Below are 23,696 nucleotides of genomic sequence, written 5' to 3'. Positions count from 1 at the left end.
ACATTTCTATGGTGGGACATTTTTTGTAATATTTTCTGATATCGTAAAAATATTATTTGAAATATTTTTCCTGAATATTTTTTCTAATATTTTTCAGATATTTCACTGGTGTTTTGCTTTACTTTTACTTTTTATTTTACTTTTTTTTTTTTTAAAGTGTATAAATACTGCATGGTAAGTATGTTTTGATGACAAAGTCATCAAACTAATTAAAATACCATCTTTATAACTCAAAGACAGGAGTATCGCCCAATGTCTCATTAATTCAGAAAAACAGAGCAGAACTATGTTTTAATGAAATGTATCTCTATCTCATTAATTAATTAAAACAGGGCAGAACTATGTTTTAATGAAATGTATCTCTATCTCATTAATTCATTAAAACAGGGCAGAACTAGTCTTTGTCCACCGTGTTTGTTTTGCAGATGTACCTGTTAAACATGGAAAGTTTTTTGGAAAGAACCAGCAGAGTCCACCCTGCCACAGCGGTGCATGCTGGGTGATATTGAGGGAGGCAGGGTAGCAGCAGCAAGCAGCCGGCTGACTCAACCTTCAGTGAGCGCTTCGTCCCCGCAGCAACCGGTAAAAAACCCCGGATGGACCGCGTCGTCATGGACATCCTCGGACAGCGTCTCACGGTTTAAGCGCACCTGTTTTTTCTCCTGGTAACTAAGACAACCGCCGTCAAACCCCAAGCCGGATGATGAAGATGAGGATCGGCTAAAAAAAAAAAGGAAAAAAAGAGGCTAACAGCTAGCCAGGACGTCCACAGAAAGGGAAGATGCTTGTTGTCGTGTCGGTGTTAGCTGTTACCTTAGCTGCGCACTTAGCCGAGGTAGGTTCCCAACTCAACTTGTGGTGCTGTTGCTTTCTAGCCTTGTATTTATACCTGTTTAACAATATGAACCATCACGTCAAAGTGTTAACAAACTAATGACACGTCAAACCGTTAACCTCGCTCTTTAAATTAGCTTGGCTTTGGGTGTTTTTTTTCCCCCTTCACCCCCCTCCGACACACTAGCTCACCGTGCTAAGCTAAGCTAACCAACCGTTACACCCCTGTCTCAGCGAAGTAGTCTTTGGGCCTTGTGTTTTTTTTTAATAAGATGCCTTCTTCTAGTTGGTGCTAACATAGCCGTTAGCTTCATGTCGGGTTAATCTGTTTGTTTTTTAGATCTTCACAACTCCATGGAGCTGTCAGCTCTCTCTGCTGCGCTAACGATAGCACCGATGCTAACCCGCTAAGCTACAGTTAGCTGCCCCCCTACCCCCTCTTAAACGTCTGACAAGTGAAGGTAAACGCGTGAAAACTTGCTGTGAAGAAAGATGCGAACCTCGTCACGAAGATGACATATCATATATAGTTATGTTTTGAGTGTTAAAGCAGCTGGACAGAGAAAAAAAAACAAAAAACAGCTGCTTGTCACCGAAGACGATCAGCTGTTTGACTCGTGTAAAAGTGGTAGAAATACTCCGTTATAACTGCACAACCATCTGTGTCACATCATTGGCTCATTGGTGTTAAATCTTGCAGCTGGTAAATGTGGTGAATTTTAATTATTTGTATATATACTGCAGGGTAGTTGTGAAATCACCATCATCTAAGCTATAATATCAGTGATAAAGGGAAATCCAAGTAAAGTAAAAGTACTTAGTTACTTCCCACCGCTGTTGATTATTTGGAATGACCCACTTCAGTGACAGACATTCACATTAAAGGTCTAACAGCGATGACGGAGGATCAAGTTACAAATTAAGAGTGTACATTTTTAAAGGATCAACATTGTTATAAATACTTTCAGTGCAAAATGTAAACAGATAGAAATGTAAATCCTCGGAGACAAAGTGAGACTACTCTAAGTTTTAATTAGTTTTTTTATGTTTGCCTTCTCTGAACTGTTCCCTTTGTGGTTAACTTGTCTTTCTGGACTTGCATGTCTTTATTCCCAAGTCGCTGCTGCCTGGGTGTAAACTTACAGGTCCTTCTGGCAGATAAGGCCCAACAAGGCAAACACACACACACACACACATACACACACACACACACACACACACACACACACACACACACACACACACACACACACACACACGTTTCAGGCGCCACCCACTTGCCCTGGATCTGTTTATTTCAGAATGCAAACATAGTTTCCTCTTTCAGTCAGAAGTGGCGACAAACTCCGGTTTGTGCTCCCTCGTGGCGTTTTTTATTTTATTTCACAAGCCCTTTTTGGGTCACACCGATTGTGTAAATTTTTCTGAGCTTCCTGAAAGAATTGTGTGATTTTTAATTTGGCGAGAGCAAAGTAGGGCTGCAACCTCGTGATTATTTTCAAACTAATCTCTAGAATAATTGATTCAACCATAAAATCTCAGTAAATGGTAAAAAAAAACAAAAAAAATGTTAAAATTCACAGCGGTTATGAAACACATTTTAGATGTTTGAGCTGTTTGTGCTCAATAGAAGATCATAAAGATGAATTGATCATAAAGATAGTTATTGATTCATTTTGTGGTATCGACTAATTGATTAAATCCATTTACTGGAAACAACTGCTTTTTAAACATTACACAACTAATTAAATACAGTAAAATAAAGTAGAATTTAAAAAAAACTTTTAACAAACCGTACCTTATTTTTGGCAGATGTGTCGTAGATCCTCGAATGAACAAAATAAAGATTGTACAGTTGTTCTCATGTGATGCACGCTGATCAGACACAAAGATTAAGCAGATTCAGCGGAGAGGGAAAATAATAATCCAGAATAAAGTCAGGATTGATTTCTAAGTGTTGACGAGGTGGAGTTAATTCTTACAGACTGCATCAGCAGGCAGGCTGGCCGTGTGTCGGTTAGCATTTTATTACTGTCAATTTTACGCCAATCTGTCCTCCTTTAGTGGTTCAGTAACTCGATTCCTGCTTGGGCTCCGACCACACGTCAAGCTAATTGACCCCGGAGCGCCACAGCCCTGATTGACTCCCAGTGTTTATGAAGCCAGAACGGCGCTTAAACACCTCCTTTATTTCTTCTTATTTAACTCATGTTATTCCCTTTTCCCCCACGCTGTCTCAGGTGTAGCCGGGAGGATTTCGCCGATTGCCAGAGAATCATGGAGCCAGATGTGATCCGCATGTACTCCTCCTCTCCGCCCCCGATGGAGGACGAGGAAGAGGACAACGAGTTTGGAGACTTCGGCACCTTCTCTGCCGTCCCGAACAGCATCAGCTTCACGGAATTCGACACCCCGACGTCTTTCAACCAGAGCCAGGCGCTGACCGCCACCTCCCCCCCGGAGCTCCTCAACAACAGAGGGGTGATGGGATTCAGCCACTCCAACGGCACCCACGGCACGAACACTGAGCTGCCCAAGGCTAACGGCGTTGTGCCGGCGAGCCACCTGGGCCCCTCAGAAAGAACTGAGATGAAAAAGGTCCTCTCCGGCTCTGTGGATTATTCGCTGAGCGACACATCCGGCGGCGAGCCCGCCGACTGCAACGGCGGCGGCACGGAGGTGCTAACAAACGGGTTTGCGACCTTTGACGTTCAGGGAAGCCCCTCCCCCTCGCAGAATTCTGTCCACTCTCACTTTAAAGGAACGTCCGGCGAGGACACGGGCGCCGTCCCGGCCGGCAGCCCCGAGGACGATTTTGCGGACTTTGCTGCTTTCTCCGACGCTGAAGGACGACGCGGCCAGACGGCGAGCGAGAACTCGGACAATCCCCCGGAGGGCGAGCGGCCCGCGGACGCCGCCTGCCACGACGAGCACCGCGACACAGAGCAGGGAAGGACTCCAGAGGACAATGTCAGGGACTCAAACAGAACTGGACCCAGGGAGTCCGGGTCTGACTCCATATCTGTTCCCGCCGAGGCCCCGGGCGGCTCCTGCAACACGGACAGGGGCTCCCACACAGATGCCGACTCTCAACAAAGGGACGTAGCCGTCGCACAGGAGCACTTGGCCTCAGAGGCGGTTTGCACTAACAGACCCTCCACCCTCAACGGGGTGGATGTAGCTGACAGGGACGATTCCAAAGACGCCGCCACCGCCGCGGGCTACAGTGATGACGACCTTTCACTCAACGCGGCGGGGGACGGTGAGGAGGGACGGGTGGATGGGAAGGGCTCCGGCCACGAGACGGAGACGGAAACGGAGACGGAGACGGAGACGTCGTTGGGCCGGCCGCTGTCCACAGAAGCTCTAGAGGAATTGGGCGACATGAGCACCACGGGTTCGGTGCCCTCGCCGGCCCTTCAAGGGGAGACCGCCACGCCGGCCGACCACAGCCAGCTGGCGGAGGACGACGAGGACTTTGGGGACTTTGGGGACGCCGGCTCGTTCGGCGGTCAGGGCTTTGCAGACTTCGAGCAGCTGGACTTCCAGCAGGAGCGGAGCCGGTCGGACAGCCCCGCTCTGAACGCAGCCAAGGACGAGGACGACTTCGGGGACTTCAACTCCCCCAAGTTTCATGACGGTGGAAACGAGGCGGGGGAGGACGGGGGCAAGTTCGCCGACTTCCCCGTCAGCGACAGTTTTGGGAATTTCAACACGGCTGCCGGAGGCGCAGACGGCGAGGCGGACGCTGGGTGGAGCGCTTTCGGGGAGCTGGAGCAGCAGCAGGAGGAGGAGGAGGAGGAGGAGGGGGAGTCCTGGGCGGCGTTCAGCACAGAGCAGAGCATCGCTCCTCCTGCAGAGAGCAGGGAGGAGGAGGAGGAGGAGGAGGAGGAGGAGTGGCACGAAAGTGAACTTCCTGCAGTCAGCGAGGAAACCAGCAGGACAGACAGACAGTCGGTAAGAACTGTGGGGAGATAAACTGGTCAGACTGGGAAGCCTGGTGGCTGCAGAGGGATTAATCCGTGAACCAACATGGTGATTTATTTATGGCGAGCGTCCTCGGTGGTATCTAGTCCTGAATGTTCACCCAAATTTAACTTGTGTTCTATTGAAAATAATATTTAAAACCAAATTCCTTTCACCTTCTTTGTATTGTTGACGGAGGCCGAAATCTCAGAGATGGATGCGATAAAGAAAACCTCGACAAATAATGACGTCGCTAGAGGGAGCTTCTTCAGATGAAGACATGAAAAGGAGCATTTATTGCTTTTTTTGTTTCACTAGTTCATATTTTTATTGCATTGATGACATTTAAAAGATCATTTTAAAATCATACAGGAGTGAAAAAAAGAGAAGTCAATCAAATAACATATTTGCCGACATGAAATCGATCAGCCTGAAAAGATCACGATTACTTATTAATGTGACACATTTGACAATCATATAATAATAATAATAATAATAATATGTGGCGAAGGAAAGGTTCTGTTTTCCACAAACCAAAAAAATGAGGAATTCACTTACATCACTTAAATCAGTTTCTACTGTTTGCTCACGTTGAGCTGAGTCACCGGCCTCGTTTGCATTGAACATTAACCGACGCGTTAAAAACAAACAAACCCAGCTCCTCTTCCACATTAGACGTGTGGAAGGAGTGAAAACATCTGGGTTACTGGTGGCCCAGTGCCTCCCAGCATCACCGCTGGGTGTGGATGAACTGGGACGGCGCATCATGAGACTGGGCGCAGCTTTAAAATAAATATTATAAAAACATCGACGTGTCATTGTTGACGTTCCACCGTCATCGGCTCTCTGTGATCCAGGGCTGTTTAAAAGGGGGTTGCCAGGCAACCGGCGCCAGCTTCCGGTTGTGCCGAAACCGGAACCCGTGGTTGCCGATGTTTTAGTCGCCTTGTGTTGTGAGTACGTAAGATGCTACGCACACTGCGTTGTGTACGTTAGAGATGGGGCGATGTAAGATCTGATCACTGTCGGAGTAAACGACACAATCAGTTGATGGTGATGAATTTTAATTATCGGGATAACCGTGACAATACATTTTTAATCGATTATTCATCCTTATGATGTATGATCATCTTCTTTAAGAATAGATTGTTTTAACCCTTTAAAGGGATACAAATATTCTTAACGACACGTAAAGTGACATCTTGAGGATTATCTCGATAATATCGCAAACAGCAATTATTTTGTGAGATAATCGTGACGTGAAATCTTCATTCCATTTGTATTATATCAAATGGGATGTTGTTTTTTTATTTTTAATGTATTGACATATTCTCAACGAATCGCAACAACCAAAAAGCTGTAAGCAGATCAGATCATCAGTTTCGTTTTGAGTTTACTCACGAACCGGTTCTGGAAGATTCCCCGGTGGACGACGACATCAGGACTGAGTCGGTTAAACCGGTTCCGCTGGTTGTTCGGTAAAAGCGGCTGCTGTGCTCTCTGCAGGCGTCGCTGTCGAGTCGCCTGGAGAAGCTGTTTCAGGGCAGCTTCCCTCAGACCGCCGCCGCCCCCCCTGTGGAGGACGAGGTGGTGTCCCTCAGGGTCCTGCTGGGACCTCCACAGGACGGACCGCTGCCGGGAGGCGAGGAGGAGAAGACGTCGTCGTCCTGCAACAGGTGAGCTTGTTCCTCCTCAGTGGGCTGCACATTTATTTAACCTGTTTGCACTAGAATAAGTGACCGGAGATCTTCAACAGGGGGTCCTGGACCCTGACGGGGTCTGCAGAGTTACTGCAAGGGGTCCCTGAAATTATTTGATCCCAAACTTTTTTTTCTTCCAAAATTTAAATATGTCCAAAAATCCACCTTAACATGAATACAACCTACATTAAGCAAATATAAATCTTCCTGTTTGTTTCATATTATGTTGAGAAATTGTGATGTAGAAATGCCAAAATACAATTAAAATATGAATCTGTCAACAATTATTATTTTAATGGCTTAGCATTGTATCATCCATCATTACAAAGTACTGTTATACACTATAGGCTGCACTCCACATTATTATTGGCCGCTTTGATAAGGAACATGATTTTATATGATATGTAATAGGGGGTCCCTACACCAGGTCTCTATAGGCCTTGGGGGTCCCTCCACCAGGTCTCTGTAGACCCGGACTGGACGATGGAAACATCTGAATTCTGACATTTAACTCACATTATGACGAGCTGCTCGTCTTCGTCTCCACAGAACAGTTAAAACCTGAAGAAATCTCTCCATTCCTCCCGTAGATGAGTCAGGTGGACTTCTTCTTCTTCTACTCCCCGTTTACCGGCGCATTACGGCCCGACTGTAGTTTTTTGTGGTGTGAACGTGCGTTTTTATTGCTCAGTTTCTCAGTCTTTGACTCTGCGGCGTCCCTCAGGGCTGCGGATGGCGGCGGCGGCGGCGTGTGGGCACAGCTCCGGGACATCCACGAGGCGTTCGGCCTCCGATACCAGTGGGGGGGCTCCTACTGCAACAAAGCACTACTCTGCTGCCTCGGCATCGACACCCGGAACATCGTAAGTCACGACAAACATGACGTTTATGAAAATACCAAATGCACAGAAACCCTCGTGGTCTGGTTTTAGAGTAGGTTTGACCTTCGTTGACCTTGAAGGATTGTGTGGAGTGCTTCTAAGCCGCTGCTTTCATGTGTGCAGCTGTTTACGGGGCAGAAGAAGCAGCCGGTCATCGTGCCCATGTACGCCGCCAGCCTGGTGAGTCATCGGCATCCATCACCCTGCGGTGTTCAGTCAATGAAGGATTCTCGTTTACTTCAAGGAAACAAGCGTGTTTGTCTCATTAAGAGAGGTTTGTTTCCCTTTAAATGCCCCGACATCACTTTTAAGTGTTTTTTTGTGTCGCCGGCGTGCAGGGGATGTTGGAACCAACCAAAGAGCCCGTGAAGCCCGTCTCTGCAGCAGAGATGATCGCTTCTATAGCCCAGGCGCCTCCGGTGGCCCCCGAGACCAGCTCCTGTCCCTCAGACTCGGTCCAGGTGAGACCCCGAAAACACCGCAGCACATGTTTACGGACACCTGAGGAGTCTTTAAACGCAGCGCCAAAGGCCTCTTATGTGTATCTGACGGTCTGACCTCCTCCAGCAGGAGGCGCTCCCACCCGTCCAGTTCGACTGGAGCAGCAGTGGCCTTACCAACCCTCTGGATGGTACGTGACCCCTCCCCCGACCCCCCCCGCCTCACCCTGTCTCCTTGTCCTCACACTTTCTGAGCCCTCCTACTGTTTCTGTAGACTCTTCACTAGAAGCATCTTCACATTACACGGTTCTGTAGTTTGTTGAATATAAATAAAAGGAAAAATCCACACTGAACATCGGCAACGCTGCTGGAGAACCAGAACAGGCAGGGTTGGTCCAGGTGCTGGAAATCCTTGAAAACACTTGACATTTTAGTGTGGTGTTTTCAAGGTTTGAAAAGTGCTTGGATTTAGAATAAAGTGCTTGAAATGTGTGTTCTGTGTGATGACATCTATGATAGAACATGATGAAAATATATTTCTGTGGATCTGTTAGTGGAATTAGTTTTCCTTTCCTTTCTGTAAAAAGCCGTCTCCAAACATCATGTCGGTTGTTTAGAGGACGGCGTAGGAACCTTGAATCTGATTGGCCGCTGCAGTGAGCCCATGTGACGGTGGATCTTTCCTTTAAACCGACTAGTCTCATCAAACCTGTCTAACACCTAGCCTACTTCCTGTTCACTGACGCTGCTGCATGTTTCTGGTTTCTTCTCTCTCTCTCTCTGTTGGTCTGTCTGTGTTTGTTAACCTCGGCCGCCCCCCCTCCCCCCTCCGCCCCCCCGGCTGTGCAGCGAGCGGAGGCTCGTCTCTGTTGAACCTGGATTTCTTTGGTCCTGTGGAGGATTCAGGTTCCACCAGTTCACCGTCCATCCCAGGTCAGCAGCTGCTCACAGCCTCCTCCTCTTCCTCACCTCCTCCTCCTCCTCCTCCTTGTCTTTATATTAACCTCCCATCTCTGCTTCTCATAACACTCATCTGGGAGACTAGAGGACCAATCTGATACTTCACCCCCCTGATAATGTGTTTACCAGCTGGAATCCTCTTCATAGTCCTCCACCCAGTCCTCTTCATAGTCCTCCACCTAGTCCTCTACTTAGTCCTCCACCCAGTCCTCTACTTAGTCCTCCACCCTGTCCTCTACTTAGTCCTCCACCTAGTCCTCTACTTAGTCCTCCACCCAGTCCTCTACTTAGTCCTCCACCCTGTCCTCTACTTAGTCCTCCACCTAGTCCTCTACTTAGTCCTCCACACAGTCCTCTACATAGTCCTCCACCCAGTCCTCCACTTAGTCCTCCACCCAGTCCTCCACCCAGTCCTCTTAGTCCTCCACCCAGTCCTCTACTTAGTCCTCCACCCAGTCCTCCACCTAGTCCTCTACTTAGTCCTCCACCCAGTCCTCCACCTAGTCCTCCACCCAGTCCTCCACCAAGTCCTCTACTTAGTCCTCCACCCTGTCCTCCACCTAGTCCTCTTAGTCCTCCACCCAGTCCTCTACTTAGTCCTCCACCCAGTCCTCTACTTAGTCCTCCACCCAGTCCTCCACCCAGTCCTCTACTTAGTCCTCCACCCAGTCCTCTACTTAGTCCTCCACCCAGTCCTCCACCCAGTCCTCTACTTAGTCCTCCACCCAGTCCTCTACTTAGTCCTCCACCCAGTCCTCTACTTAGTCCTCCACCCAGTCCTCTACTTAGTCCTCCACCCAGTCCTCTACTTAGTCCTCCACCCAGTCCTCTACTTAGTCCTCCACCCAGTCCTCTACTTAGTCCTCCACCCAGTCCTCCACCCAGTCCTCTACTTAGTCCTCCACCCAGTCCTCTACTTAGTCCTCCACCTAGTCCTCTACTTAGTCCTCCACCCAGTCCTCTACTTAGTCCTCCACCCAGAACTCAGAATTGGAAAACGAACGCTCCACCAGAGGAACTATCTGTCTCTTGTGGTTCGTTCGCCTCCTGACGACCTCGAGGCAGAGATTCATTCAGAGGTCAAACAGATCTGGATCCAGCAGGAGAGGAGCTAATGTGATCACGTTGATCCTGATCACAGGAATCTGCCTGTTCTTGCAGCTTTTTGTGTAAAAAGAAAGTAGAAGTGTTCTGTCTGCTCCCTTTCCTCCCGTAACGTTTGTTTTTCCGCCTCCTGGCTGGTTTGAAGGAGTCGACCCGGAGCTGTACGAGCTGACGACGGCCAAGCTGGACGCCGGCGCCCCCAGCAGCCGGGTGGCGGACGCCTTCGCCCGCCTGATGTCCACCATGGAGAAGACCAGCACCTCCACCAGGTCCGAGGTCACGAGAGAATGTGACGTGTAAGGCACTAATGGTAGCTAGTTGGCATATTAACGTGTGTGTCTTCCTGTTTGACAGGAAGCCGAGGAAAGAGGAGAATCTGAGCGGCGAGGCGGCCAAAGTGATCGCGGCGCTTCCCGATCTGTCCTTCATGCAGGCCAAAGTGCTGATGTTTCCCGCCACTTTGACGCCGCTCGGTTGCCAGGCAACGCCGGACTGAACCCCCTCCCCTCCCCCTCGCTGATATCATCACATCCTGCCCGCTGGCCCCGCCCACCGACTCGGCCCGTTTTATTAACAAGTCGTCGCCTTCTTTCCTTTTCTGTTCTCTCACTTCGGCTTAGTTCCTCCCTTTCATACGCTTTTTCTTTTGTTTATAATCAGCTCTTTTGTTTTCACCTTTTTTTTTTTTATTAAAGCATTTATGATCACAGGAAAAACAGCTCGGACGCTCGGCCGACCACCCGCACATTTAATGGAATAGGAGATAAAAATAATTTATAGAGTTGCTAATTTATAGAGTAGGTGTGTGTGTGTGTGTGTGTGTGTGTGTGTGTGTGTGTGTGTGTGTGTGTGTGTGTGTGTGTGTGTGTGTGTGTGTGTGTGTGTGTGTGTGTGTGTGTGTGTGTGTGTGTGTGTGTGTGTGTGTGTGTGTGTGTGTGTGTGTTCATATCTAGAAGAATCATCATGTATATAATCAGGGATTATATGTTTATTTTCCTTTTTTTAGTTCTGAATGATTTTCTGGATGATTTGGCGTCTCCGTCTTATGAAGGAAAACTACTGGCTGAAAGCTCTTTGAATCAAACTGAAGTGGAATAAGTGTAAGTTTAAATTAATGCGTTTATATACATATATATATGAAATCTATATAAATATCTATTTATCGACTTGAAACCACACTGCCTGCGGAATCCAGCTGAATGTGTCGTCCCCTCGTCGTGTTTAAAGGCCTTAGTTTTTACCTGCAGTCGCTGTCTTTTTTTTTTTTTTACACTCTGTCTTTAACTTGCGGCGGCGGCGTCCACTAGTGTGGTCTTTTTTTCCCTTTCTAATTTAATGCGTCTTTTAAACATAAATGATTTCCCTGCAGTCCATCCAGTCTCTAGAACGCAGGAGGACAAACTAACCACTGACCAGGAGTCCAGGCGTCCTCTGGTTTTATTTTATTTGTATTATTCCACGTTGAACGATTTTACATATTCCAGCTGTTTGTGGATAAACTCAAGTTTCCTTTCCTTGTTTTTGTCCACTTTTGTTGTTTTTTTGGGGGGAAAGAAAAATTAAAACCACTAAAACTTAAAAAGTGTCTCGTCGGTGAAGGTCGACTCGCATCAGAAGGGAATTAAGGGACCAATTTCTGCTTATGTACACGTTTCCTAATATGAAGTGCTTTTTTTGTTTGTTGCTGCCGCTCTTATTCCCTCGTGTTTTGTTTTGCGACATATCCAATTCCTTTTTTTGTTTTTTTCGTCTTGCTCATACTACTGTCGGGCCGTCTCCCAGGAGGATTTTGCACATTGTAAAGATGAAATGGATGTAATCATAGTTCACTGTGGCTTTAGACTGTGTACAGGTAAACTATGGACTGTAAAATGTACGGGAAAATTCCTATGGAAAAAAACTGAAATCACTTGAAGAGCCTGTCAAAAGGTTATCGTGCATGCCCAGGTTCTTTTGAGACTATAAGTGTGTAAATTTTACTTTTAGTGTACACAAGAAATTAAAATAGTTATCTTCTCTGCTCGTTTCTGTTTCTTTTGGACGGATGAAACGTTTTCATTGGCCGACGCGAGACGGTCAATTAAGCTGATTTATTTAAAAAAAATCTGTTTATGGAGGCTGGAGTGTGAAAATGTATACTTTTACATACTTTGATTTTATTGAATTAAATTTACCATTTTAAAAAAGCTATTTAAGGTGAATACATTTTTTTTATTGCAACTAAAATGTGGTTAGAAACTCCAGTAATGTTGCATTTAACTGATGTATTCATTTTTTTTTACATTTGACGTTCAATTTCCTTAGCTTTAAATAATACAATTTATATTAAAATTCTAATTTAACTATTTACTGATGTCATCATGTCATTTGCATTTAACATTTAAAGAAATTATAAAATTATTGTTGTATAACCATTTAAATGTAACTTTTCCTTAAAAATTGAAAAAGTAATATTTAAAAAAAATGCATTGACTGAAATCACACAATTAAGTATTTCTGTTGGCACGCTCCGGCCTCCATACATACGAGTGAGTACGTTCTTACCGACTATTCCAGAAGGTTGTAACCAGTGAAAAACTTCTTCAAGAAAAACTAACTTGAGATGTCAAATACAATAAATAGGACAAAAAAAGTGGACATAATTTCCATTTAATGTAGAAAATAAAATTACTAAAGTGAGAAAAGAAAAAAGTCATATTGCATAGGACAAGGCACAGATTCATGTAACGACTGACTCCGCCCCTTCTGTTAATGTCCAGTAAAAAAAAGTCTCCTGTAGCCACGGATGCTACAAAGTACTAGAAAATAATACCAACATTTGGTTTGATGAGAAAAAAGTGTGGAAACAAACAAAACAGCAAAGATTCAGGATAAACAGCCAGCTTTAAAAAATAACATAAAAAAATATGGATTTCGGTTTAGTTGGTACAATCATCACACTTTCACAGATTTTTTTCAGGTCCAGATGATCTGGTTGGATTTAAAAGTAGAAATCGTTCTTATTTATTCTTATTTTAGATTGAAGACGACACCGTGTCCCAAAAACTCACAGCTGTGAAAAACTAAATCAAATGACTGTAGATTTGGATCAATGAGCTCTTCAAATAAAACAACGTCTTCAATCTTAAACACATTTGTGTTGAATTGAATCCACTGCAAAAAATGTGTTATATACATAAATAATAATAAAACTACACTTTTAAAGGAGCATTCTTTATACAATTTGGGACAGGTGTGACAACCAACTGTTACATCAACTGTCCAGCAGGTGGAGACACACCCATTGACTTCTACAGGACGCAGATCTGGATTCAGTTATATTTATGTTTTGGGACATGATTGATCCTGGACTGATCAATCTGATCCTTTTCCAAAGACTACAAATCCATAAACACTTTACAAACAAACAAGGGTTTTGGAGTTCAGATTAAAAAGTTAAAAAAAAGAACTGGCCCCACACACACCCACACACACCCACACCCACACACCCACACACACCCACACCCACACCCACACACCCACACACACACACACACACACACACACACACACACACACACACACACACACACACACACACACACACACACACACACACACACACACACACACACACACACACACACACACACACACACACACACACACACACACACACACACACACACACACACACACACACACACACACACACACACAGGGTGTTTGCATTGCTGAAATCCTATATATATGCAAAAATATATATAAAGAAAAACACATCATTTATGAAATGACATTTCATATTAAGAGATTTCCACCAAAAAAGTCTGTTTTGGTGGATTCATCCTTTAAAAGAATACTTATTTATGTTCTGTACAAACAACATATTAGTGTCCGGAGATAAAATAAATATACACTGAGAGCTGAGAGATAATAAATAATCATAAGTGGAGTTGTGTGTATTTCTTGCAGGTCTGCATATCACGGTTGTATTAACACCACACACTGTTGTTGTTCTTCCAGGTGTGTGTTCGTTACTTCAGGTTGTAGTCAAGCTCTTAAAACGTTTGTTTTAATAAGAAATCTCTTCATTGTTTGAGTTTGAACCGCGCGCCAACAAACCACACTAAAAACTCGCAGATGAAGACGACGATGAGATGAAGCTTTAAGGAAAAATCACAACATTTCATATGTGGATTTAAATTAAGATGGGACGCGTGGATCCGGGAGACTTCCAGGTGTCGGTTGGTCTATTTTTTTTTTACTTTGGACACGCTAGCTGTTTCCCCACTTTCACTCTTTATGCTAAGCTAAAATGTTGTTGGTGTGGCTGTTAGCTAAAACATAGAGAATTGATGTTCAAAACAGGCAAATAAAGTGGTCGTCTCTTAAAATAAACATTAACCAGTTCAGCTCATTTGCTCTCGATGACTTAGTTCTTAGTAGATTCTCTCCTTTCGACTAAAACTACAAGTTGGTTTTAAACCAGCAACAACAACTACAGACACAAAGTGGATGTGTGGACATGAAGGCTGGTGGACATCGTTGGAAAAAAACATTTAAAGATGTAAAAAAAAAAAAAAACCTGACAGTTTGAAGTTTATATTTTACTTCTTATTAAAACCAAATGAACAAAAACAAACAAACAAATTGATCCGACTGAGTTCATTTGGAGACTCTGTTGGTTTGGGTGGGATTCATTCATCGTAAAAACACAGAAAAACAGCAACTTTGATGTTTTTGCAGTTCAAACCTCCACGTATTCACCGTCTCCGCTGACAGAGTGAAATCCGTTTTGCAGGCAGGATTCCACAAAGTGATGAAATCAAGGTAAAAACTTCTTTCAGAGTAAAAAGGCACTGGATCGTTTTTCATAAATACTCTTTTTTATTCTCCTCCTCCGTAGAAACATGCACCCGACGGTAGAAAAAAGCCTCCGGAGGTTTCCGTTACAATTTGTCGGACGGCGGTAAAAACCAGCCGCTGCTTCACGCTGGCGTTGTTCGCTGGAAGACGAAGACCGGCTGCGTTTGTGAGGAAACGTAGCTAAAGCTGCTGCCTGTATTCTTTTTAATTTCTTTATTTTTATTAGTAAAGCTTTGTGAGCTAAAACGTCACTGATTGGTCGGCTGCACCTCGCACATTAAAAGACCCGCTGCTTCGTCATTTAGCAATGAAATCATTTCATTTTGACAGATTCGCTGCGAGAAAAAGGAAACTTTTTGACATTTTAAAATCGCAGCTGACCTTCGAAGGAACAGAGAGTCCAAAATGGAGGATGCTATCATAGCTAATTAGCGATCCAATTAACTGAACCTCCGAGAGCAGTCGACTTACTCTCCCGAGTAACGGAAAAAACATCGCTGAGAGCAAGAAGCTTTGAATGAAAGTTGAACCCGCAGCAGCTCGAAGCCTCCAGAAGAAAACCAGCGTGAAGCACGTTGGAACCTTTAAACTGTACAAAATCCATAAAAAGTCTTAAAAAGGAGAAGAGGTCTGGCTGTCCTCTCAGCTGCCCACCAGGACCTCCATGATGTGGTCCAGCTCAGCCAGGTCCATTTTAAAAGGCTGGTTCTGGGCGCCGCCGCCCCCCGCTGCTCCGTAGCCGGACATCGACCGGACGAGGTCGTCGGCCATCATCTTGGACGGCGGCACCCCCGACGATGGAGGTGGGCAGGGCCCGAGGTCGTACATGGACGTGTCGATGTCTGTGAAGAGGACGTCGTCCAGGGCAAAGTCGGTGAGGAAGGAGCCCGGGGAGGACGGCGAGGGAGGGAGGGGCTTCTCCAGCCTGCTCTCCGTCTCCTGGAAGTCCCGCCCCTCCTCCGTCATGACCACGTCAAACTGAACCCGAGGAGGAGGAGGAGGAGGAGGAGGCGGTAACGGCGGGCCTGAGGAGGACGAGGAGGAGGAAGGACAGAGCTCCTCGATCTCCTCCAGGGCCGAGGAGAAGCTGTCCTTGGGTGACGGCGAGGGCGGTGGCCTCGGCGAGTGGAGTTGGGCGGAGGAGGAGGAGGAGGGCGGCAAGGTGAAGAACATGGGCAGGTCCTCCTCCAGCAGCGAGGCGGGCGTCAGACAGGAGTCCAGCGGCGTCAGGCCCGTCAGCGGCGACGAGAGGATGCTGAAGGAGGGAGGAGGTGGAGCCTGCCGGTAGCCTTCGTCCTCGCAGGCGGCGGCAGACGCGACAGGCGGCGCAGCGGAGAAGAAGAGCGGGCCGACGCCTCCTTCCCGCCTGAAGTCGTCATGGATACGGCGGATGATGTTGTTGATGAGGACTCGGCGCTGCAGGCCGAGATCGGCGCCCGTCCGAGGGCCGTACAGCTTCATGAGGGACACGTTGAGGACCGTCTGGCGCTGCAGGGTGTAGGACGCCGGCGACATGCCGCCGACCGGCATCGGACGCCGGTCTTCCTCCGAAACGTCCTCATCCTCGTCCAGTTTCCGCTTCACGCCGTTACCCAACATAAATCTGTGAGACGGAAGGAGTCGAGAGAAAACAAATATTACATAACAAACATCTTCTACACATAAATGAAGCATTAACAAAGTAAACATGGGCACTAAGTACAATATAAAGTACAAATAATAGTAATAGTGTGGAGAAAAATATTGTCACAAATGCAGCAATCTAAGAAAATCTAACAATTTATAAATATTTTGACAGAACAGAAATATTCAAGTTAAGTACAACTACTTGTAATACTACAATACTAGTAATGGGGAGGGGGACATGAAGTGTTAGGCTGAGAAATACTGAAAAAAGCTGCGTGTCACATGACTGATGACACGTAAACTTGTTGTGATGGACGAGTCACAGGTTTCCTGGAAGCTGAGTGACTTCTTCACAAACTGTCATGAGAAGCGCGTGTGTGTGTGTGTGTGTGTGTGTGTGCGTGATAACAGTCAGCTGATCTGCTCCCATGTGAGCCGCAGTCAGCTGATTGGGTGGGAGTCAGTCTGACACCTTCTGACTCCCTGAACAACAAAAAGGCAGGAAGCAGGCGAGTTCCGTCCCCACACACACACGTCCACACACACGTCCAGACACACACACACGTCCACACACACACACACGTACACACACACACACACACACACACACACACAAATTTAGGAATAAAACAAACAAAGTTAAATTATGTAACGTTGGTAAAGTGAATTCATCTGGTGTAAAGATCAGAAAAAAAAAACAAAAAAACCCAGCAGATATAGAAAATATCACCCAAAGTGTAAAAACTTCCACTGGGTTTCTTCAGTTTCACTTTCCTGTGTTTAGCTCGGCAGTTCCCGAAAGCAGAAAACCAAAACTGAATGAATGAAAGCGCACGCACACACGCGCACACGCACACACGCACACACACGCACAATTATTCCTCCTCCTCCTCCTCACTACTTTAAACCCATGCGGGGCCCCTCAGAGGGGCCATCTGCTCCGACACCCAGAGGACGGGGTGAGGAGGAGACGGGGCGAGAGACATAGGAACAGACAGAGAGAGAGAGACATGCATCCACCCCCACCATGTCTGTCCGTCCGTGTTTATAATAATAAATAATAATGGATTGAATTTGTAATGCACTTTCATTCTGTGCTTACATTAAAAGAATAAAAGATGATGATACTTCATACTTCAAACGTCGCTGTGCACACGGAGAATCCTTTCACATCAACACTGTATCTTGTGACTGACTTTGGATCAGCTGGCCGAGGTTCAAATATGCCCCCCCCCCCACCAGCTGCCTGCGTGATGAAGTAGAAATCCAAAAATAGTTTCAGAAACCCTGCATTTGTGGGAAAATAAAACAAAGTGTGTGCCATGGAGCTCTGACAGGTGTGTGTGTGTGTGTGTGTGTCTGTGTGTGTGTGTGTCACACATACCTTTCCATTGAGTAAACCAGCAGAGCTGGTGTTGTGTTACAGCTCTACTCTCACAGTACGGACCCATGTGACCTTATGACATCATGACCAGGACCCCCCCCCCAATCTTTTATAAAACATGAACTGTGTTTTTTTTCTGTTTACGGCACATTTTAAGTGTTTTCTTGTTTCGTTTTTTTCTGGAGGCGTAAATGAAACAAAAACTAAATATACAGCTGGAAAGTTGATTACTTTCCAAATACAACAACAACAAAAAGCTCCCTGCAGGTGTACATTTTGACATGCAAAGACACACTTCTGGGTATCGAACCTGTGACTGTCAGGTGACAGGAACGTGTCTCTGCTGCTGCTCCTGGATCAGTGTCAGCCCAGGAGGAGGTCAGCGTCTTACTATCACACTGTGGGAGCTGTTTCAGCCCGAGCTGCAGCTGCCTCCTTCACAGGAATTTTCTTGCTCAGCAGGCTTTCGGTGTTTAGTCATCCTGACGACAGCCAGCAGCACCAACGCCGCCGACCGCCATCTTTCTTTTCTCTTATGCAAACAAGACTCCTGCAGAGAGGGCTTTGCAGGAGCTTTTTTTGGCATCATGTAAAGAGTTTTTAACAGCTGTACGATCGCCATCCGCTCTCTGCAGAAGCAAATATGCTACTTTAATCTAGAGGTCATAGAGGAAGAAAACGCGTTACTTGACCAGATGTTTGCCGTTGCTATGACAACAAGTAAAAGCTACCGCTAGCATCTTAGCCGAACCGCCTCGATCAATAAACACCCATAAGATGACAATTTAAACCCATATAAATAAAACCAACAATAACCATCAACATCATCACCTGGTTGTTAGCATCCAGAAATATAATCACCAACTATTTTCATCATCAAATGTCATTTTTCATGCAGAAATGTCAGAAAATGCTGTTATCAGTCCCTCAAATATGGAGATCTTTCAAGCACTTTATTCTAAATCCAAGCACTTTTCAAACCTTGAGAACACCACACTAAAGATTCAAGTGTTTTCAAGGATTTCCAGCACCTGTACGAAACTCTGAAAATGTATCTGCATTAGTTAGCATGAAACACAGAAGACGCTTTTTTCTCTTTTTTCCCCCCACGATGATTTCAGGAAAAAGAAAACAGGGCTCTGCCACCGGATGGTTTGGAGTCTGTTTGTCTACCTGACTTACAGTGTGTGTGTGTGTGTGTGAGTGTGTGTGAGTGAGTGTGTGTGAGTGTGTGTGTGTGTGTGTGTGTGTGTGTGTGTGTGAGTGTGTGTGTGTGTGTGTGTGTGTGTGTGTGTGAGTGTGTGAGTGAGTGTGTGTGTGTGTGTGTGTGAGTGAGTGTGTGTGTGTGTGTGTGTGAGTGTGTGTGTGTGTGTGTGTGTGTGTGTGTGTGTGTGTGAGTGTGTGTGAGTGAGTGTGTGTGTGTGTGTGTGTGAGTGTGTGTGTGTGCCCACGCCGTTCAGCCTGACATGTGTGAACATGTTTCCTGCCGACTGACCGGTTTGAAGACGAACTTGTATTCAGGCAGAGAGGAAAAAAAGGGGACGTATTCTCTTCTAACAGAAACACTAACAGAAAAGCTCCACTACATTTTGTCACTTTTTGTCGTTGCTGCCGATCACGGCGTTTATTAAAAGGGAAACGTAGACTCCAGGAAGTGAAGGTGGACTTTACTCACAGCAGAGAAACTGTGTGTTTGCTGCTGCTGACACACTGCAGGATATTCCCCCGCTGTGTGTGTGTGTGTGATGCAGTCACTTCAGCTTAAAGATGAAACGCAAACAAAACATTTGCATCTTTTCCCCTCCCACGTTCAAATGGAAACTGCTAACGAATGTCTTTGATCGTTCGTGATTCACTGGTGAGTCGGCGTTTTGTTGTGTATGGGGGGGGGGGGGGGATGGGTAGCGGTAAACATATTCGGACTAGAGATTCTCGGTACAGGACGTTCAGTTCGTCCTGTGATCTAATCACCTTCCTTTTTTGTTAATAACTCAAGTGAAAAATTCATGAATTCCGGTGTTTTACCCAGAAAGTTGTGTTATTGTGAACTTTTTTTGGTTAATTAAGGTCGATGGACCACAACACCGTTTGATTCGGGTTCATCTGAGGATACACTTACGTACATACGTTTGATTCACGACAATGTTGTTGGATATGCCTGCAATAATATGAAAATCTCATGTCACGATTATCCTTCAAAATAATTGTGATTCACGATATTATCCCAATAATCATGAAAATATATATAACTCGTATAAAATCACTTTCCATTTTGTTAAGATACAAATATTTGTACTGCATAACTAAAGGATTTTATACATGAGGCTCTTTTTTCCCCACTCGTGACAATATTTAGGATTATTCCGATAATGAAAATCCCCCTCGATCGTCTTATTGTGTTTATTTTTAATCGCGATCCGCATCCCATGCTAGTTCAGGCTCCTCCCACTGCAGATTAAACCCAAGACAGTAAATAATGCAACACACTTAAGTTACAGCCCAGATCAGGAATTTTCTACAGGTATTAAGTCATAATTACACAGGTAATTCTATGATTTAATTTTATGATTTATTTTGATAATAATATGCCAGTTAAAGTATGCCAGTGCTTGTTAATAATTTTCCAAATAAATTAACAATTAACTGCATTTTCTTCATTCTCCCGACTGTACCGAACATGAACCGAACCGTGACCCAAAAACCACGTTACAGCAAATATAGCTACCAAAGCTTATAGGGGGGAAAACGTTTTAAAAAGTGAATAGTAATAAAACAGAACAGCTGAGAAAACCGGTTAACTGATTTGTTGACTGAAAAATAGCTGAAATAGTTTAATGATGCATCAACTCCAGAACCGGTTTCTAAAGGCAGCTGTGATCATATTTCATATTTTTGGGAGGGGTCCAACACTTTGGTTAATGACGAAACTAATGGCATTCCAACCAGATGTACTACTTTGTGTTAACTTCTAATTAACAACATGTGTTTACACGTCTGGCATTGTGGGTATCGTGTTTAATGATATTTATTGTTTGTTTTTTTCACCTCCCTATGAATATATATAAAAATATATAAAACAACGGCATGCTAGAACAGGCTTTGTGAGACCCGCGAGCGTTAGCATTTAGCCTAAAGCGAAGTGACGAAGCGCGGCTGCAGGACTCGTCTCGTTGGCTTGATCAACGGCTTGAAAACCAAAGAAATTGATTAAGTATCTGTTGATCAACTAATCTCATGCATCCGGCAGCACACACACACACACACAAACATCTTTTTTTCGCCTCAGTCGGCTCTTGCGTCGGCGTAACGGGCATCCAGCAGTGTGCAAGTCCAATGTCGAAGTCTTACATAATACACACAAAGTGCTGATTGTACTGAGAGCAGAGTGAACGTCTGTCGGTCCGTCGTGACTCCGCCTGCTCGGCCTTTTTTTTTTTTAAACTGCTGCTCCACCGACGACATTCTTCCCTTTAAACCTCCCGACAACACACCAGGAAACACACACACAGCACGCTGACCTTTGACCCCTCCCCTCACCTCAGCTGCCGATGTGTGTCACCACAACCAGTGTAAACACAACTCTGGGAAACCTGACTTGTCTTGATGTAACAACTGCAGATCATGTCTACACGCACCTTTTACACATGACTTCTCCTCTTCTTGTTGCCCCCCTAAAGCATAGTAAAAACAGTTTCTTCCACACTGATGGGTTCAATTCAAAATGCTATCTGTAAGGTATCGGTTACCTCAAGTGATCATGGGTAAAATGATCAATTCACAAGGTTTTATGGGGGAAAAAAATAAATTTTACATTTCTTGATATATGTAAATTTCATATCTTCGGGTTTGTCAAGATAATTAAATGTAAAATTGTTATAGATGACGCACATTGCTTATGCATTAAAAAAGGTAGAAACGATAGACTAATCAATAACAGGGCACCATTTGATTTTTAATCTACATATTAATACAGCGTATCGGCATTGATCTTAGCTGATAGGTAACAGAAGTACAGAGATGTCCAATGACCAGTAAATGATAGATGAATGTAAATTAAATGTGATTTAATGTTCATAATACAGTCCACACCACGCACACTTCTTCATTAGTTTATTCTATTTTTTTTTTATGGTAAAAAGGTTTATAGTAGTTATTGATAATTAAAAAAAATTAAAATCTGAAAATGAAGTGAGGTCGGTTATCTGCCTAAAAAAAACCCCACTGACCATAATCAATACTTTTGATTACTTAGGTCTGATTTCTTCATACATATATAAATATATTTATTTATTTATATATACACACATATATATAACATTTAGTCACTAACTTGCTCACCATAAAACTCGCTCTAACCGACTAAAACAACGGTAATGTGAATTAAAAAGCTATTTGTCATCACGTCACTCCGGCGTGCGTATAAATCACTGCGGCTGACCCAGACGGCGGCGCAGTGTAGAAGCTGTCAGGGCAGCAGCAGCTGGTTTCCAGACCCTCCGGGACCTCCAGGACACCGGCTGCTGCCCGCCACCTGCCCCCACCCACCCCAACCCCAACCCCAACCAACCCCGGCCACCAGGCACCCGCAGTCGGCCACAGCCTCCACACGGGACCGGGAGAGGAAACGCGGTCGTTCTCTTTACTTGTTAACATAATAAAAAAAAACTACTACGACTAATGGCCGATAAATGTGTCAACTGCGATACGGGAATCAAGTGTTAAGTTAGTGACGTTAAACAACAGCGCTTTCTTCTTCTTCGCGGAACGTCAACTTAACGTTTGTCCGCTCGCGCCGGACCAACGGCTCCGCGGCGAGGAGACGAAGTTGTCTGTGCATTATAAGGCGTCGGTGTCCGGTCGGTGCTCGTCTGTCAACTCACCACATGTAGCTAGTCCCGTCCAGGGTCTCCTCTGCTGCATGGGTGTCGTCGGTGAGGCCGGGAGCGGGAAGCGGGAGCGGCGCGAGGACGGGTCGGGGAGGACGAAGAAGCAGACGAAAGATCGAGGGGGGAGGAAAAACGAGCCGTTTAAGTTCCGTTTCGTCTTGTTCGCTCGGTTGTTTCTACGCCATCGCGGCTGCCCTCGACCTCGACACTCGCCGAGCTCCGCGCACACAATGGCGAAGCGCAGCAGCGGCGGCGGCGGCGGAGGTGGAGGAGGAGGAGGAGGAGGAGATGTGTCACCGAGGAACGCTAGTCAAGACGGAGACAACTGCCGTTAACACCACTTCCGCCGTGGCGAACTTCAAAATAAAAGTGGTTTCCGGTTTAGCAGAATTAATATCAAAGCATTTAATACTATTTTTAAAAAAGTTTGATTTTGTTTGTATTGTTTGTTCGTTTCAAGTTATTTTATGTAAATCCAATATAAACTAAAGAATACGAACTCAAGTTTTTTGACTTTACAGAGCTTTCAACTATATCAGTTGTCATGGAGATGGGTCTGTTAGCACTTAGAACTATTTGTTGATGTAAACATTTATAAATAGCATATTTCGTTTATAATCAAATATCGAATATATTAATCATATTATTAAGTGTTTTATTGAATTATCACATTACATATTGTCAATATCATCCCCTTCTTAAAATAATGATGAAGTATTTTTTTTTACAAAAGTGATTTTCTTTGCTGGTTCAGTTTTTCAGTTTTTTTTAGAAAAACCGGGGCCATTATTTTAGGAGGATGACGATATTTAATATATGGTTTAATAAGATCATGCATTTATATTATATCATTATACAGTAGCAATAAAACAAGTACAAATAAAACATTGATGTGTGAAATAATAAAATAAACAATAAAATTTGTAAAGAAGTAACCAAAGATTTCGAACAAGAAGTCCAAAGTTTTTTAAGAAGTCCAGTGTTTTGTGGTGGTTTTTATTCATCACAGTCAGTTGGGGAGACGGAGCAGACAAACTAAACTTCACTATCTCCTGGAAAACATTTCTGG

General features: G+C 44.9%; 1 protein-coding gene and 1 pseudogene across 7 annotated transcripts; one reads left to right on the top strand and one right to left on the bottom strand.

Annotated features, from left to right (window-relative positions):
• The first annotated feature begins 481 nt into the window (after nucleotides 1–481).
• On the top strand, nucleotides 482–11,904 carry aftpha (aftiphilin a). 5 transcript variants are annotated; one of them, XR_014596846.1, is made up of 11 exons: nucleotides 482–835; nucleotides 3,075–4,791; nucleotides 6,307–6,476; nucleotides 7,225–7,363; nucleotides 7,505–7,561; nucleotides 7,720–7,842; nucleotides 7,949–8,012; nucleotides 8,672–8,755; nucleotides 10,032–10,155; nucleotides 10,241–10,723; nucleotides 10,840–11,904. XR_014596846.1 is itself a non-coding variant. In XM_084005640.1 (10 exons), the coding sequence occupies exons 2-10, from the start codon at nucleotides 3,112–3,114 to the stop codon at nucleotides 10,380–10,382; spliced, it is 2,580 nt and encodes an 859-aa protein (XP_083861766.1). In that variant the 5' UTR covers nucleotides 482–835; nucleotides 3,075–3,111; the 3' UTR covers nucleotides 10,383–11,904. The 5 variants fall into 5 exon arrangements, 4 of the variants coding, with proteins under 4 accessions (XP_083861766.1, XP_083861765.1, XP_083861768.1 ...); XM_084005640.1 differs by having other exon boundaries at nucleotides 7,952–8,012; nucleotides 10,241–11,904; XM_084005639.1 differs by having other exon boundaries at nucleotides 10,241–11,904.
• A 615-nt stretch (nucleotides 11,905–12,519) lies between these two features.
• Nucleotides 12,520–22,909, bottom strand: LOC311011606 (SERTA domain-containing protein 2 pseudogene; annotated as a pseudogene). 2 transcript variants are annotated; one of them, XR_014599441.1, is made up of 3 exons: nucleotides 22,622–22,909; nucleotides 13,527–16,334; nucleotides 12,520–13,334 (listed from the first exon to the last, which is right to left on the bottom strand). The product of XR_014599441.1 is annotated as an SERTA domain-containing protein 2 pseudogene (transcript). The 2 variants fall into 2 exon arrangements; XR_014599440.1 differs by having other exon boundaries at nucleotides 12,520–16,334.
• Nucleotides 22,910–23,696: the final 787 nt, after the last annotated feature.

This window comes from Eutrigla gurnardus (assembly GCF_963514095.1).
Source record: "Eutrigla gurnardus genome assembly, chromosome: 3".
NCBI lineage: Eukaryota > Metazoa > Chordata > Actinopteri > Perciformes > Triglidae > Eutrigla > Eutrigla gurnardus.
This window is presented reverse-complemented; position numbering and strand designations above follow the sequence as displayed.

Bases quoted from the DNA above. Each gene is read 5' to 3' on its own strand.
- aftpha (XM_084005639.1), top strand. From the start codon at position 3,112: ATGGAGCCAGATGTGATCCGCATGTACTCCTCCTCTCCGCCCCCGATG. The intron at 7,562-7,719 runs GTGAGTCATCGG...GCCGGCGTGCAG, and splicing joins CCATGTACGCCGCCAGCCTG to GGGATGTTGGAACCAACCAA. The intron at 10,156-10,240 runs GTCCGAGGTCAC...CCTGTTTGACAG, and splicing joins AAGACCAGCACCTCCACCAG to GAAGCCGAGGAAAGAGGAGA.